Source organism: Lissotriton helveticus, chromosome 6, assembly GCF_964261635.1.
Source record: "Lissotriton helveticus chromosome 6, aLisHel1.1, whole genome shotgun sequence".
NCBI lineage: Eukaryota > Metazoa > Chordata > Amphibia > Caudata > Salamandridae > Lissotriton > Lissotriton helveticus.
This window is the reverse complement of record NC_136067.1, coordinates 1,616,825,021-1,616,841,265: the sequence shown is the minus strand read 5'-3', so window position 1 is coordinate 1,616,841,265 and position 16,245 is coordinate 1,616,825,021. Positions and strand designations below refer to the sequence as shown.

The following is a 16,245-nucleotide window of genomic DNA, read 5'->3' as shown; positions in this document are numbered from 1 at the left end:
AGATTAAAAAGCCGGACAATCTAACTGCCTTGTGCACTGAATAATTTATTGCAGAGAGACCATCAAAATGCTAATATATGAACAATACATACCTGCTGCTGCCCCTACCTACAAATAATGGAAAAGGGGATTGGTTAAAATGTGGGCTTAATTGAAAACACTTATCAAAGAAAAATATTCTCATCTTGTAATATTATGGTTAAAATTTGATACAAATATCAATATTTATGTAGCATTTCACAAAACACTCAAAAAGACGTAGATTTAACAAGCTTTGGGAAAGCCAGTAGGTTTGATGGCCACACTGGTAAACAACATTTACCGCAAATTTTTCTCACCGCAGGGAATCACAACGCGGTTGTTACAACGACCACGTTGTGATTCCGCATACCATTACTCCGCAAGTCGGAACAACGACTTGCGGAGGGTGGGGGGGGAAGGTGTTGGATTTAAAATCCAACACCTTCCCTAGTGTCTGACTGGAGTTGTAAAAGTAAATTATACTATTCCAACATCCAGCGCCCCCCCCTCCGCAAGTCGTTCTTCCGACTTGCGGAGTAATGGTATGCGGAATCACAACGTATTCGTTGTAAGGACCGCGTTGGGATTCCCTGCTGGGAGAAATACCGCGGCATTAAGTCACACATTCGGCCACACTCGAGGGCTGACAATATCAATAAATATGCTGACTGCAATGTGCAAAACAAATAAAACAATCATTGCCAAAACTAGTAGATCTCTCCTTGGGAAGCTGGTGAGGTGGTTATTTTATTTTTGTATTTTTTTCCAAGCTTATTCCACAAAATAAAAAGAAGAATAAGACATGCTACTGTTTACATGTGGTGGCTATATGCCTACAATAAAAAATAAAATGGAATTAAAAAAAGGAACCTAGGTATATAATAAAAAGTATGTTTGTTTCCTGTCTTGCAGGTTTACTTAGAATAGGGATATAAACCCATTTAATTTGAATGCACCTCATAGGAAAATATGATTTTATTATGGGAAAGAAAGGTAAAGCTGCATTCTTCTCTTCTATTAATACTATTGTATTCACCTATTAGAAATATTCTTAATTTATTAAGTACAGTTACATTATTCTATTTGTTAATCACAGCTTCTTTTTTCATATTACTGAAAAATAGCATGTTTTAAGGTTACAGTGTTGTGGCTGGATTAATATTGAGAGTCTGTTGCTACTCGTGCCATTAGAGGGTGTACCAGACCTTATATTCACACTGCAACACTGCATCAAAAAAGATTGAATTGTCTTATAGACAGTTCCAAAGGTCTTCAGAAAGAAGCATCGGATTAAGATTGAAAAAAACATTTTCAGCCAGTGTTTAATTTTAGATTGCAAAATCAGAAGGGAGTGGTAAGTGTGTGATAATTTTATTGTAATTTTAAGGTCGACATTTAACTGAAAGCAGGGTCTGCGGACTTCAAGAAATAAGCAAGCACTTACACACACAATCCCCCATTTAACTAAACTTTCCTATTTTCAATGTTTCTTTTTTGTGGATTTCAGTGGTGCTTTCTCAGAGTTTTTTTAAACTTCTTGAAATCAGTAGTAATCAGTGTCTATTCAGCTGCCTAGACCCCAACATCGACAAAACTGCATTTTCCAATGTTTTGCAGTGATTATTATAATACACATATACATCATAAAGAAGAAGTTTTGCAGGGTATTTAGTGTCTCTCCACTGGCAGTGTGTCCAAGGGATTTATGGTAGAGTGTGCTAAGCATAGAAGTCTGTATTGCACTATCACTCACAGACTCTCTCACAACCTCTCTCACATCTCATTGAATCTCATTCTCACTCACTCGGGGCTCTGCCTGGTTTGCAGGACTATTAATGGATTAAGAAAGTAAGAAATTTCTATATTTAAATGTTTTAATTAAACACATTCCTGGACACAGCTGGGAATGGGAGGTTCATTCACCTATTCGTTATTAACCCCTTGCGTGCATATGACGGAACCACGCCGTCATGAGCCAGGGGCGGCGTGTGCTCATGACGGCGTGGTTCCGTCATGCTGCGGCCCGCTCCGCCCACGCGGCATTAGTTCCCCGCCTGGGCGGGCGAATTAATGAGCAGGCGGGGCCGTGACGGAACCACACTGTCATGAGCACAGGCTGCCCATGACTCATGATGGGGTGGTTCCATCACGAGCATTGAAGCGCCGTGCTCAACCCCCACCCCTCCTGCGCCGCGGCCAAGGGGTTAAAAATTATGGAATTTAGAGTTAACAACCATGCCATAGAACAGTAAATTGCAGATCTTTAAATGTTTTGAATTACACCAGATTAGTTTGCATTCCTGCACTGTAAAGCACCTGAGATCTGATGCTTTCAGTATGCTTGCCACTGCTTTTCTGCACTCTTTGCTTGTCCACATGAAGTGGAGATGCATTTGTTGTGTGGAGATCATACCTCCAAGTATTCCCATGCAAAGTGTCACACTGTAAGTTAGTTCTCACTTTTTAATCAACTTCACATTGTCACACCATCACTGAAGTGCAGTTGGCTTAAAAGCCAGCATTAGCGGAATGTGTCACACATGGCAATAAGACTCCTTACAGCTAGATATATTTGTTATTATGATGCTTCGGCATGTGGAAAGTCTTTTTCATGATTTCAGCACTCTCCAATGCACATGGCGGCAACCACATGCTTCACAGATAGTTGTCACTACACCTTTTACTGAATGTTTAAAGCCTGGGGTGTTTAGCAGTTAAGACAGTCACAAAAAGTGCCAATGCTTACGAATCACCAAAAACTTCGGGAGAAGGGGAAACAAAAGGGCTAGTGTCATCAAGAGTCTTATTGCGAGTCCTGTACTTCAGAGGACAAAAGCCATTCTTGGGTGCCATGCTTTATCATAAAGCCCCACCTATGACCAAGGCATGCAACCAAGTATATGACACCCTCAGCGTTACAGTTTGTGTGTTAGCGTAACTCCCCCAGAGTGTACAGCTCTGGATCAAGATGTGTGTGTTTCTTTATAAATCTTTAAACATCACAAGTACCACATGAATATTTGGAAGTGTCCAAAGGGTGGTCAGTGTAGGGGTCACCATGGTAACATTATACATGACTTTACCTCTTATTATTTGCAGAGATGCTACTTTTGGTTCTTATGAATGTCTACACACCTGATTATAGGATTACTGAAGACAGAAAAATGTTGCCCCAAACAGTGGCTTGAATTATATATACACCCTGCCTTCTTTTCAGTTTCTTCCTTCAGGGGACAAAAATGAACTATTCAAGTCCACCAGGAGGTAGTTTTAGACTTTCCGCTCCCTCTGCACCTATCTACTCACAACATCCACACCTATCACCCAATAGGACCCCCTACTGTGATGCACCTCAGGAGCTCCCCTCAGATGAGGGTTGTAGTGAACACCTCTATCTTTTGTTATAATGGTGTGAGAAGGGGGCCTATGAAGAGGCATGCCACCCATGGGTGGGGGAGGAATTATGTCCTTTAAAGTACAGGAATTACAATTAGCCCATACATGAAACTAGCCCAGTGCTTTATCTTTTTGGGGATCCATAAACATTACCAGTTTTTGTTACTATTGATGGAGGTGGTAGTGCTTCTCGTTTTGTTCTACCCTTTTCCCTTGTGTTGTTGTGTTTAGCATTATTACTGCTATTAATACCCACTTGTGAGCAAAGATGCCAGTTGTATCAAATAGTTTTACTCAGTATGTGTCTACAGAAAATGCAACCGTAAATATTGGCCAAGAGTCCTATGAGCCAACCACCTCAGCAATCAGTGACAGAAATAAACAATCAAATATGATTTTAATACTTCCCGATTCTCTTCCTGAAAATATGCTTCTAAACCCTGCACCTCTAATCCAAGCATAAAAATTGGAAGAAACAAAAAGAGAGCGAGACACCATTTCAGTGACTTCCTTAACAAAATGCAAGCTGAATAATCACAGCCAAGTTAGCTTGTAAAGTCACATTGTGTTTGCCATTCAAGAAGAAAACAATTTTCACATTCTCTCTCACTTTATTTTCTATAAATGACATTTTAGATGGTGTATGTGCAGGTGTGTATGCTTGTTTATATGTTTACACTGATAATTTTCTTTGCAGTGGGGTTTTAGCAGTTAATTTATGTTTAAACCTAACACTACAGCTTGGATTCAAACATTAACTTACTCAGCTGCGTGGTTTCAGAAATTATTCAAAAGGCTGAAATAGAAATAAGCAGACTAATCAGCATGGCATACACTACATCTCCAACTGTGTCTGCAGTTGGAAGACATTTGCGACACTGCATTCCAAAGCCAAGCCTCAATAGCAGCTGAATGTGAACAACACACTGTATAGTCATGTGCCTTGGTTTCCTGCTCATCATGACATAGTTATCTCTATTTTTAAAATGTATTCAAAATTAAAACCCAACTTTTCACCGTCCATAGAGTTGAAAGGGTCTATTTTTATGCTTGATGTGCACACTGTATACAGGGAATAGTCTGGCACACTGTATACAGGGAGTAGTCTGACTCTCTCACACACACAAACAAGCATTGGCATAGCCATTAGGTCTCGCTTTTGGGACCTTGTAAGTATTTAGTTATGCAGCACAATATCCTTGGTGCAACAACATCAACTGTTGCATGGCTAAACACTTATAAGGGCCCAAAAGCGAGACCTATTGGCTATGACAATGCTTGTTAGAGTTTGTATGCTTCCATCTTTTCGTGCTTTCCTCTGGTTTAGGGCATGCAGAGGCAGGTCAGAAGGAGACTGGGCTCCAGAAATGAGTTCCATCCCATTTATAGATGCATCGTAATGTATCACACTGAAACCTAGGCCCCCATTCTCAAAATCACTGTAACACCTGTGGCATTTTACGTGTGAGGACATCTACTCACAGGGGCTGGGAGTGGCTATTCAAGGACAGGGGGAAGTGTTAGATGAAAAACAGCAAATGTGCGAGTTTGTGGGTATGCACAACCTTCTGCAAGCCACGTCCCCATTATGAATAAGATGTACTCCTGTCAAGGGTAGAAGTAAATCTATATCCAAGGTGGTAGGGGGGGCAATCCCATAACTGAAGTGGTTGTAGAAAAAGAGATTGATCAAGGGGAATCATATTTCCCTGGTGGAGAAAAACAGAAACACACGTTAAAGTTAACATCCACTTTTGCAAGTATTTTTCACGTGAAAACAAGATTTCACATAATCTGGGGACTTACAAAATCATTCAAGAGCTATCCACTGACATGTCACTCTACAGTTTCCCAGAAGTACTCCTGGCATCCTCTGTGAATTCTAAAAAGCCAGAAATATATTCCAAACATTGGTTAATGCAATATCTTTCTGAGAGTCGGGTTTCTTATAGAGCCAAGGAGTTCAGCAACAATAAGAGAAAAGAGGAGCAGCAGTGTTTGTGCAGAACAGGGCATCCCCCACCAACACAGGCGGAGTGACTGAATGATGTCTTCCATAAGTTGCTCTCAAGAGCAGCCTCTCCCCTCTGGGTGCCGTGATCACTGCTGGAAGTGGCAAAGCCAGACCCAAGCCCTGTATAGCTAATATTCTTTCAGGGCAGAGCGAAGCCAGAGCAGCCCGATGGGACAGGGAGGGGGAGGACAGATAACAGAGAACAGCAAGGAAAGCTGAACTAGCAAAAGCAAGCTATCAAGTACTTATTAGCATGTACCCCTGGGTTCACAAGGGGTATGTTGGATGGCGTTGGTTCTGCACTGTCTATCACATTAGAATCAGAACCTTTTAAACGGTCATGGACGGAGTGCATGGAAGGGGTGCATCCGCACGATGCAGGAAGTTGCAGCACTCTAAGTCTGCAGACAAGACAGGAAGAACAAATCAGCACATTATTATTCCTGGATACTGGACACTAAAGATGATTTCTTTTACAGCCAGAGAATTATTGTTTTGCATAAATCACCTCACAATAATAACCCTCTATAACAAGAAGCATGGGAACTGTTAGTGTAAAATTAAACAAGTCCGCGAGTAGAGCGCGCGAGCAGCCCACCTCTCTTTCCTTCTTTCATTTAGTTGCTTCCCTGTGAAATGGATCCAACAATGAGAGAAGCTCACGAGGAGGGTGTGGGAGAAGGGAGGGGTAGGGGAGGGGATTCAGACGCTGTAAGGCTTAATGAGCCATTACAGAAAGCCAGAAGGCCTGTTCACGTCCACGCGCTCGTGAATGCAAGCTGAAGGCCAGCAAAAGCCTTTGGATAGGACTTTTCAAAGCCCACTACTAAATGTCTCGCAGAGCGAGCAGCGCATGCGCTGGCTCAACGATACCTAAAAAGGAACCAATAGATGAAGAGGGGGGACCCATTGATCCATGTTTTATGCTGAGGTGAGTAGAAGCAAACGATGAACAACAGTTTAACAGACAGATGGATGCAGAGGGCCAACCAAAAGCTTGCCTATTTATATCATATGTTATTTTTATTTTAAAGCAATAGCATGGGGAGACAGCCGTCTCAAATACTAGACTTATTAAGCACTGGTAAATCCAATAGGTCTGGTGTTGTCTGCCAGCTTTCTGGCTTGTTAATACTCGTTTTGTTTTCTCATGATTTTTGTATAACTTTATTTTTAGTGGAGCTCCTGGGCTCTCACCATTATAAAAAAAGATTGGCTAAAAACTAAATTATTTTGCGGTGTCAAAAAGTATGCATTGCAACGGTAGTCCCTGGCATTGAAGGGAACTAGTTTGTTTACAGAAGTGAATGTACAGAACACAATCACTCACAGTGCAGTTAGCTAATGGCTGAAGTGTGAATACTCTTTAACTAATGCTGTAAGCTGCGGCAGAAGAAAAATGTGAATGACTGAAAAACAGACCAATGGTCAAAATCCATGAGGGAACCACACATAGAACTCATGAGTTGTGGTGTACCAAAGGACTATGCAAATAATTTGAAATTTTGAAAGACGCTGGTGCCTGACTAACAATCCTAATTATAAGAGCGCATATAAAACTGCCCTCGCAGTGTATCACAGAAATATTAAAAGTGCTCCAAGGATTCATATTACTAATCAAACTGACAAAGATAGCAATTCTTCGGTATGTTACACCTACAACGCAACTTTTACGTAGCATTCCGTTACAACGCAGATTTTACAACGCGGGATCCATTACATCGTATGTCATTACAATGCATGGCATTACATCGCAGATGCTATTACAACGCATACTATTACATCGTAAGTATTGGTAAGTATTTAATTTTTTTTTATTTCATTTAATATTATTTAATTGATTTAATTATTATTAATTATAAAAAAAATATTTATTTTTGTTTTTAAATATTATAAATTAAATATATTAATTTAAGTGATTTTTTAAATAAGTATGAGTATAGGAGTATGTGTTTTGGGGTACTGAGGTATATGTTTTGGGGTGTTTGGGTATTTATAGGTTTTAGGGCAGGGTTTGAGTTTTGGGGTACAGGGGTGTTTTTAGGTTTTAGGGTAGGGTTTGGGTTTTGGGGTACAGGGGTGTTTTTAGGTTTTAGGGTAGGTTTTGGGTTTTGGGGTACAGGGGTGTTTTTAGGTTTTAGGGCAGGGTTTGGGTTTTGGGGTACAGGGGTGTTTTTAGGTTTTAGGGCAGAGTTTGGGTTTTGGGGTACAGGGGTGCTTTTAGGTTTTAGGGCAGGGTTTGGGTTTTGGGGTACAGGGGTGTTTTTAGGTTTTAGGGCAGGGTTTGGGTTTTGGGGTACAGGGGTGTTTTTAGGTTTTAGGGCAGGGTTTGGGTTTTGGGATACAGGGGTGTTTTTAGGTTTTAGGGCAGGGTTTGGGTTTTGGGGTACAGGGGTGTTTTTAGGTTTTAGGGCAGAGTTTGGGTTTTGGGGTACAGGGGTGCTTTTAGGTTTTAGGGCAGGGTTTGGGTTTTGGGGTACAGGGGTGCTTTTAGGTTTTAGGGCAGGGTTTGGGTTTTGGGGTACAGGGGTGTTTTTAGGTTTTAGGGCAGGGTTTGGGTTTTGGGGTACAGGGGTGTTTTTAGGTTTTAGGGCAGGGTTTGGGTTTTGGGGTACAGGGGTGTTTTTAGGTTTTAGGGCAGGGTTTGGGTTTAGGGATAATTAAATTATATTTACCATTTTAAAATTAATTGAAATATATTTAATAAATTGAATTAATTATTTTACATTAATAACATTTTTTATTAAATTAATTAAATTAAATAAATTAATATTATTAATTTAATTTAATTTCATTATAAAAAATATGTACATTAAACTAATTACTTTTTTTAATTAAATTAAATTAATTACAATTTTTATTATATTTACATTTATTAAATAGATATTATTTTATTAAATTAAATTAATGACAATTTTTAAATGTCTTTTAATTAAATTATTTAAAAAAAAATATTTACAATAAACTAAATAACATTTTTAACAAAAAATTCAACTTACCTATACTTACGATGTAATGCCATGCGTTGTAATAGCATCTGCGATGTAATGCCATGCATTGTAATGACATCCGTTGTAATGGATCCCGCGTTGTAAAATCTGCGTTGTAACGGAATGCGTTGTAATACAACGCGTTATACTGACACCAATCCCAATTCTTCCACAGTGCTCTTCAAAGTTCTGAACTATGTCATTAACCCCAGAGCATGCTCTCAAAAAATTCCACCTTAGCAAGAGTTGTGCAACTTGCTAGCTGACTTTTATGAGAACAAAAATAACCTTATCTATCAGAATTTTTCCTAGTGCCCCTGGTTTGATTCTCATTGAGCACCCTTTTAATGACCCGCATCCTAACTGCGTTTCAGGCTTGGGAAAGTTTAATTTTTCTACAGAACTTATTAAAAGTTCGCTGGAAACAGCCAAATCTTGCTCCCTTTTGGTCTGGAAAGCAGCGCAGGTCATGCCATTTCAAAAAATGCCAATCTTGCTACCTCAAATCTTGCTCAATATAGGCCCATCCCTCTGCTTCCACTACTGGGCGAATTGCTGAAAGCTCAAATTAACAAACAACTCTCAGTGTACCTGGAAGCCAATTCTATCCTGGATCCATCATAATCAGGTTTCCGATCTTCACGAAGCATGTAGACTGCCTTAGTAGCAGTCACCAATCACATATACTTAGCCCTCGACTCTGACATACCATCTGTAATTCTGCTGCTGGACTTATCTGCAGCGTTTGACACTGTGTCCAACTCCAGGTTACTCCAAAGACTGCACGAAACTGGCATCTACGGGACAGCCCTACTATGGTTTGCTGACTTTCTAAAAAATAAAACCCAAAACCATCTCTCTGGGTTCTTTTAAATCCAGCCCTGTCGAGGCCTGGCAGCAACCAGGTCTGACCGGGAGCTCACCCTTAGTCCCTTGGGTTTCAAGACATATAAATCAACTTACACATATATGGTCCCAAATCATCATAACAAGTAAATCAGACTGTTCCATGAATGACACTTGTTTTCAAAAAAATTTCAAATTTTTTTAGAATTTACTCTTATAAAGTATTTATCGTTCCAGCTGTACTTAATGTACACAACATAAATAAACCAATGGTGAGTTCCACATTGTACATAAATGTAAACAATAAGGTAATTTACAACAAAAATTCCCAATGCATTTCGGGTCTCTTTGACCCTTCTTCAGGGGCGGGTAACTTAATCTTGAAAATAATATTCATTCCAATGATATGCACTTCAGTTCCGTGTCCAGCAATATGTCAGTTAACAAAGGCGTACTGCAGGTCTCCTGTTTAAGCCCCACACTCTTCAACATCTATGTCACCCCCTTGACAAAACTGTCAAACCTTTCGGCTTTGAAATTCTGTCCTATTCGGATGATACACAATTGTTCATCATGTATGACAAAGTTCTAGATAAAGCAAAACAACATTTTGCGACAGGCATGAAAGCAATTGCTGTCTAGATGTTTACCAACTGCCTTCAGTTGAATACGGATAAAACTAAGATCATGCTGGTTGGCAAAGCCCAGCAGCTTTGGTCAAAGACTGGTGGCCTGCAGAACTTGGCACTGCACCCATTCCCAAGCTGATAGTTAAAACCTGAGTGTCCGTCTAACCACGAAAGAGCAGGTTCTGTCCACTGTAAGTACATGCTTCCATATGATGTGCCTGGTGAGGAAGGCCCTTCCTTTTTTTCCTCTTTCAGCCAGGAAAACGCTAGTACAACCACTCATTGTAAACAGATTAGATTCCACTAGCTTCTGCTAATGAGACTCTACTTTCGAAACTTCAAGTTGTACAAAACACAGCAGCCAGTCTCATTTGTAACCTTCCCCTCGGGACTGCTTCCTCTCCTCTTCTGAAATCTCTGCACGGGATGCCCATCAGAAAAATAATTGTTTTCAAAATCTGATGCCTAATAGGCAAAGGCCCCAAGTACCTTACCCTGAAGTTTAACCCCTATTGTCCATCACTGAGCTTTCATCAGCATCAGATCCTGCAAGACCCTTCTCTAAAGAGTCATTTGCCCTACGATCTTCTGTCAGTGCCATAGGAACACAGATAAAGTGACCTATCAGTCAGGATAGTCCTATTGCTTGATGATAGTCCTGCAAAAATAGATGCCAAGACACATTTGTGTAATTAGAGACATCTATATAAGAGACACCTACTGTTGTTACGTAAACCATAGGGGAAAGGCGAGGCGCCACGGCCAGGGCGACTGACGCTGGATGCTGGGGATTGCGGTTCGATCCCCGGCTCCGACAGCAGGGGTCTGCCCAGCACCATACGACTCTGGGCAATAGCTCGCTTAATCTTCCCAACGGCCCCCAGCGCCTTGAGACCCCTTTGGGGGTGATTTGTGCGCTATACAAATGCTGGATTTACATTTTAATTTAAATAATGTAACAATGTCCAATATCCATAAAACCAAACGAGGTGAGATAAACAATGTACACACTAGTGCTCACCTAAATACGCGAAAATAAAATCGCAGATGACTGGAGGATGGAGACACCCACCTACCCTGTCTGAAATGCTACGGTTTCTATAAAAATGGAAAGGACAGTCAGCCTTGTGTTAAAATATGATAATACTGTTTATGATGGAGCTACGTGGCTGTGTGCATGTCGTAAACAAGCTCAATGCATTCTCAGGGTTCATATACTTCTGACAATCTGAAATTCTACAGTATGTAGTAGTCTAAATACATGAATTGTTCTGATCAGGGAGTTCTGAAGACTTTTACAAATAGAGTAATTGACCGTATTAGAATAAACACTTTGGTTCGGTAGCCCACTTATAAAGCCTATTGTATTGTTAGAAGTTATAATTATTAGGGGAAAAAACTCACTGTTTTTGTCAAATGGGAAGAAGGGGGCATCCAATCTCCTCAGTTTGTGGCATTGTGGATGGATAAAGTGGTTTAATGTTGTAGAGTTGGGGAGGGCCACTCCATATCTTTCAAATGTTTATATGGGCATTAAACTGCCAATATTGATCACATCTGCGTATTACATCCTTCTCTTCTTTTGTGCTCCCATGAATACGTTATGTAGGTGTGCTATCGTAGTTCGCACCTATCTTAGTCCTCTCAGTCTCTGCTTGGACAAGTGTCCAGGAGAATTCAACTCTGTTTCGGAGCCCTGCGTTTACCACATGCACCAGGTGCAGCTGCATCTCTGCCCACAGTGATAGAAGAACATCGTGCTTATGTTGTGTGTGGCGGGAGGTCTTCATATCCATGCAAAGTAATCTTTACAGAAAATAGACAGCTATTGTTGCAAAGACATTTTGAATTTAAAATAAGCAAACCAGTATCCATGGTGAGACAGAGAGAGCACTGTTGAGGTTACCCAAAGTAGGGTGTGTATTTTAAAATACACATCTTATTTTTGGTCACCAGAGCACATATAATCAGAAAGAAGTATTGGGCTACAACTTTTACTCTATTTAAAAATGGACATTCACAGATGACGGGCATTCAAAAAGAGAATTAGCCACACATTTATGGCTAAAAGTGTAATTAATCAGGGCCCATGAATATCCTTTTGTTTGAGAGTCTGAGGTACTTTGTTTATCAAGTAAGAGAAGAACCGGCTCCAACTTTGCATTTACTGATCAATGGTAGTACATCATTATCTATGAAAATTGACATCTATTCCTACCTTCTTAGATTTTCTGGTATGTAGTTATTATGGACCCATAAAGGAAGCAAGGGATGGCCAACTGATAATTTCATTTTGATATCCCTGTAATACAGTCTTGTAGAGGAAGTCAATGACGAAGAAGGGGCCAATTCTTTTATCTCCTTTATTATGTGAGATTACCACTCAAATTCATAATTCAACCCACCCACATTATCAGAAGCCAATCTATAAATCCAATTTTGTCTTATGAGCAATAATCAAGGTTTCACATTGTTAGGGCCCATGTATTCGGCCATTTCTTTGTCTGTCCTTTTTTCTAAGTGTCTGATTATGAGTTGTTCCTTTTTAAAGTCTATGCCCAGTTTAGTGGCTTAATTGTCATATCTAATTTTGAAATTGTGTTCCAGAATCCTAGTCACTTCTATTTATTTTAGTCCACATGGACACAGTAAAATATATAACATTAGTAGTGCTACCAATTTGAACAAGCACTATTCCTACGGTTAGTACAGACCAAGATCAACAAGCTATTTACCTTTGGTGGCCTTATTTCTGACGAATACTTTAACTAACTGTATATGCAGCACATTTAGAGCCAGACTGGATCCGGAGATTTTTGCAGCAGTGCCCCCATGCACCGATAGGTGGTGGTGTGTGGCTCTGCAGAGGCTCAGTACTGTCCAAAAGTGACAGAGAGGAGCCACATTTAAGCACCACACTTGCCATACTGACATCAGTTTCATCAACTTTCTCCTTCCATGCCCCAGACATGGGGCATCGATCAATCTGTCAGAGCAGTGTGCCACATTTATAACATGTAATCTTTTTATATGTTAAAGAATGGGGTGGCCAGAAAGCAGTTAGAAAAGTGAGGCTCAATAGAGTATCCATTAGAATGACCATTAACAAAGGCAAGTAACTTGTGCTTCTGATGGAGGCTTCTAACCACAGATTTGTCACCTTTGGAATGGATACCAAAGCATAGCAAAACCTCCCACGGTTGTATGCCTGGGGAGTAAACTTAGAGCAAAATGTTGATGCAGAACTACTTTGTAAACTTATGCACCAATGCCCACATTGCAGTCTGGCAGATATCTAAAACAGGAACCCCTTGCGATAATATTGTTGTGCCCCTGTGGAGTGGGCTCATAGGCCTTCAGAGAGTTGTTTCCCGGCCAGTGAATAGCAGACTGTGATACAGAAGTCCGACCCAAGCATTGCTAGGTGTCAGACCACTACTCAACTGACCCTATCAGGGGTATTGACTGAAGACATACATGAGAACACGCCCCTGCGTTTGGAGAATTATCAACATTGACAGGGTATTTAAAATGTTTCAGACACTTGTCTTTTTTTCCAAGCATCATCACCTGACCGACCTATGGGATTCGACAATTAGTAACCTGAACTCTAAGGACCCCTGCGGAATACAGATGTTTGCTAAACTTCTGAAAGATCGCTTCTTTATAAAGCAGTATACACCTGACTGGTGATAACTGACTTTGCTGCCATTCACTGTACTGCATTTTCACACCCATTGATGGGCATTGACTACTACTGAAGATACACAAGTGTTATAATCTCATCCATTGTTTCATAAAAACGTTGAAAAGGCGACAGAGCGTTGCATAACACGTCAGCTGTACTTAATTAGAATTAAGTACAAAAAATGACTGAATTCATTAGCTTGTGAAATTACAAATTCTGCGTATGAATGTAGCAAACTGTATAAGTACCAATACTTTTGTTCATACACCAATGAATTATGTATACAATTCTAATGTATGCAACTGAACTATGTGGCTATCTTCATCTTCCTTGTGTGCGATAGGTGCACCCAGTTTAAATAAAGAGAGTGTGCCACATTATATTGAATGCACTGCCCCCTGGGCAGCAGTGAAGTCGTGCAAGAGAACATCTGACAGTTTGGCGTGTAACATGTCTGTGTTTCAGACCCCACAGCAGGCAATACCTTTCCCAGCACAGATAGACTATTCACCTTGGTCACCAATTCAAACACATTCACAAAGCATTGCTCACTCACCAGGCATGGAGGTGTAGATTCATGAACGGAGGTGTCGTTTGTAGAAACTTGAGTGCAGGACCCCGCTCTGTTGCTTAGACAGGAGTACCTCCCAAAGGAGTTGGCTGATCCTGTGGCAAATGCTCAGGAACTCACAGTACCATATCCTAATTGCCCACAATTAAGATGACTCGTGCTCGGTGTGTCCTGAGATTCCTCAGAACTTGGGGCAGGAGAGAGAGCAGTGGAAGCTCTTGGTTTTAGTCCAGCTGGAATGTGTCTCAGAGTGAATGCTTTAGACCAAAAGAAACGCACAAATTTGCAGACACTGCATCTTCTCAACAGAGGCAATAGATCAAGATAGGGCAAACCCACAGGTTGAAGACACCCTGTGCCACCACAGGCTTGAGGTGCTATTTGTGGTCTGCCAGGCGATAGTTGCTCTGTTTTGTCCGCATTAACATTCAGGAACCCAGCTAAGTGATTGGCTACCAGGAACATTTCCTACAAATTCAGCCACCTCCAAAAGTGCAGAGCCTTCTGTCTTTGCACTTCTGGAGGTGCATTAACACTGGAGGTGTATTAACACTGAGAGGCCTGTTTTTTCAGATTGAATAGTTGTTTGCACCACAATGTTTTTCTCTTTGTTTCAGATGTTGTATTTTTCCAGAAGCCTTCTGTTAGCTAGTGAATAGGCATTTGTTTTGTATTAGACAACTGATAGTGAGTTGTTATCGGGAGGGAAAAGGCAACAGGAAGGATGATTCATGAAAAGAACTGTCTAAACTACAAAATACTAACAATGTATCTTTTCAAGGAGTTATGTCTGAAAGTCTATCTATCATACATGCATGTGAAAATGGGGAGTTTCCCCATTTTCAGGAGTTACTGAAATTCTACAACCTGGGAAGCCACGATCAGCGCTGCACTCGTGTCCATCATCAACACCTCTCTCAAGACAGCCACCTTCCCAAACGGCTGGAAACACGCCGAAATCACTACCAACCAAGGCCGGACTGGCCGTAGCGGGCACCGGGCAATCCCCCTGTGCGCTGCACTGCTTTGGGGCCGGTTTCGTTTTTGTTACAGGGTCTTTTTCGCAGCATAGCTGCAAAATCGGCCGTGTAACAAAATCGGCTGAAAACCGGCCCTGGCAAAGAGCTCGGCGGCACCCACAACCCCCCCGGGGGGAGGAGAGGGGGAGGGGGGGCGGGCGAGCACTTTGCCAGGGCCGGTTTTGGTTCCCAGTCCGGCCCTGCTACCAACCCATCTTGCTGCTCCCTTCCCAGCCAAACTCATCGAGAAGACCATCAACAGGCAACTCTCTAACCACCTAGAATGCCTCAAACTCCTAGACGATTCACAATCAGGATTTCAAAACAACGACAGCCCGAAACAGCCCTAATCACTGCCACAGACGACATACACATCATCCTTGACTGTGGAAAGACCACTGCTCTCATCCTCCTCAACCTCTCTGCTTTCAACACCGGCTCCCACCACACACTCATCACCATACTACACACAGCAGAAATACATGGACCAGCACTCAAATTGATCGCTTCCTTACTCTCTGGAAAAAGACAACCAAGTCAGGCCCTTGCTGTTCACTTCAGAACCCAAGGACCTCATCTGCGGAGTCCCACAGGGATCATCACTCAGCCCCACACTCTTCAACATGTACATAACTCCTGTCAAACATCATCAGATCCCACGGTATTAACTTTATCTCCTACGCCAATGAGAGTTCAAACTTCTCACACACGCATTCAAGTCACTAGACAACACAGGACACGCATACATCAATCACCGGCTTCAATTCCATCAACCTACCAGACAACTTCACTCAGCATCACTCACACACACACACCACATTTACAGAACCAGAAAGGGAAGTGATCATTCTCCTACTAAGCCACCAAATCCTGGAACGACCTCCCCCAACACATCAGGGCCTCCTCCACACTTCTTGAATTCTTTAAGAATCTGAAGACCTAGCTATTCAATTAGTCTTCTCGCAGGACCATCAAGACTGCCTGTATTTAGGCCCAGATTCTCCATACACCTACACCCAGCGTCTAGATACCCTCACAAGTGACAAGCAGCACCCTACAAATCCACCTTAC

The 16,245-nt window shown here is 41.4% G+C and overlaps 1 protein-coding gene across 1 annotated transcript in view; it reads right to left on the bottom strand.

Moving 5' to 3' along the window:
* Positions 1 to 16,245, bottom strand: part of LOC144763635 (N(4)-(Beta-N-acetylglucosaminyl)-L-asparaginase-like) — a 391,860-nt gene that overhangs the window by 92,771 nt on the left and 282,844 nt on the right. Inside the window, exon 7 of the mRNA XM_078649411.1 lies at positions 93 to 108. Coding sequence (XP_078505537.1) covers positions 93 to 108 — 16 coding nt within the window. The remainder of the gene's footprint in view (positions 1 to 92; positions 109 to 16,245) is intronic.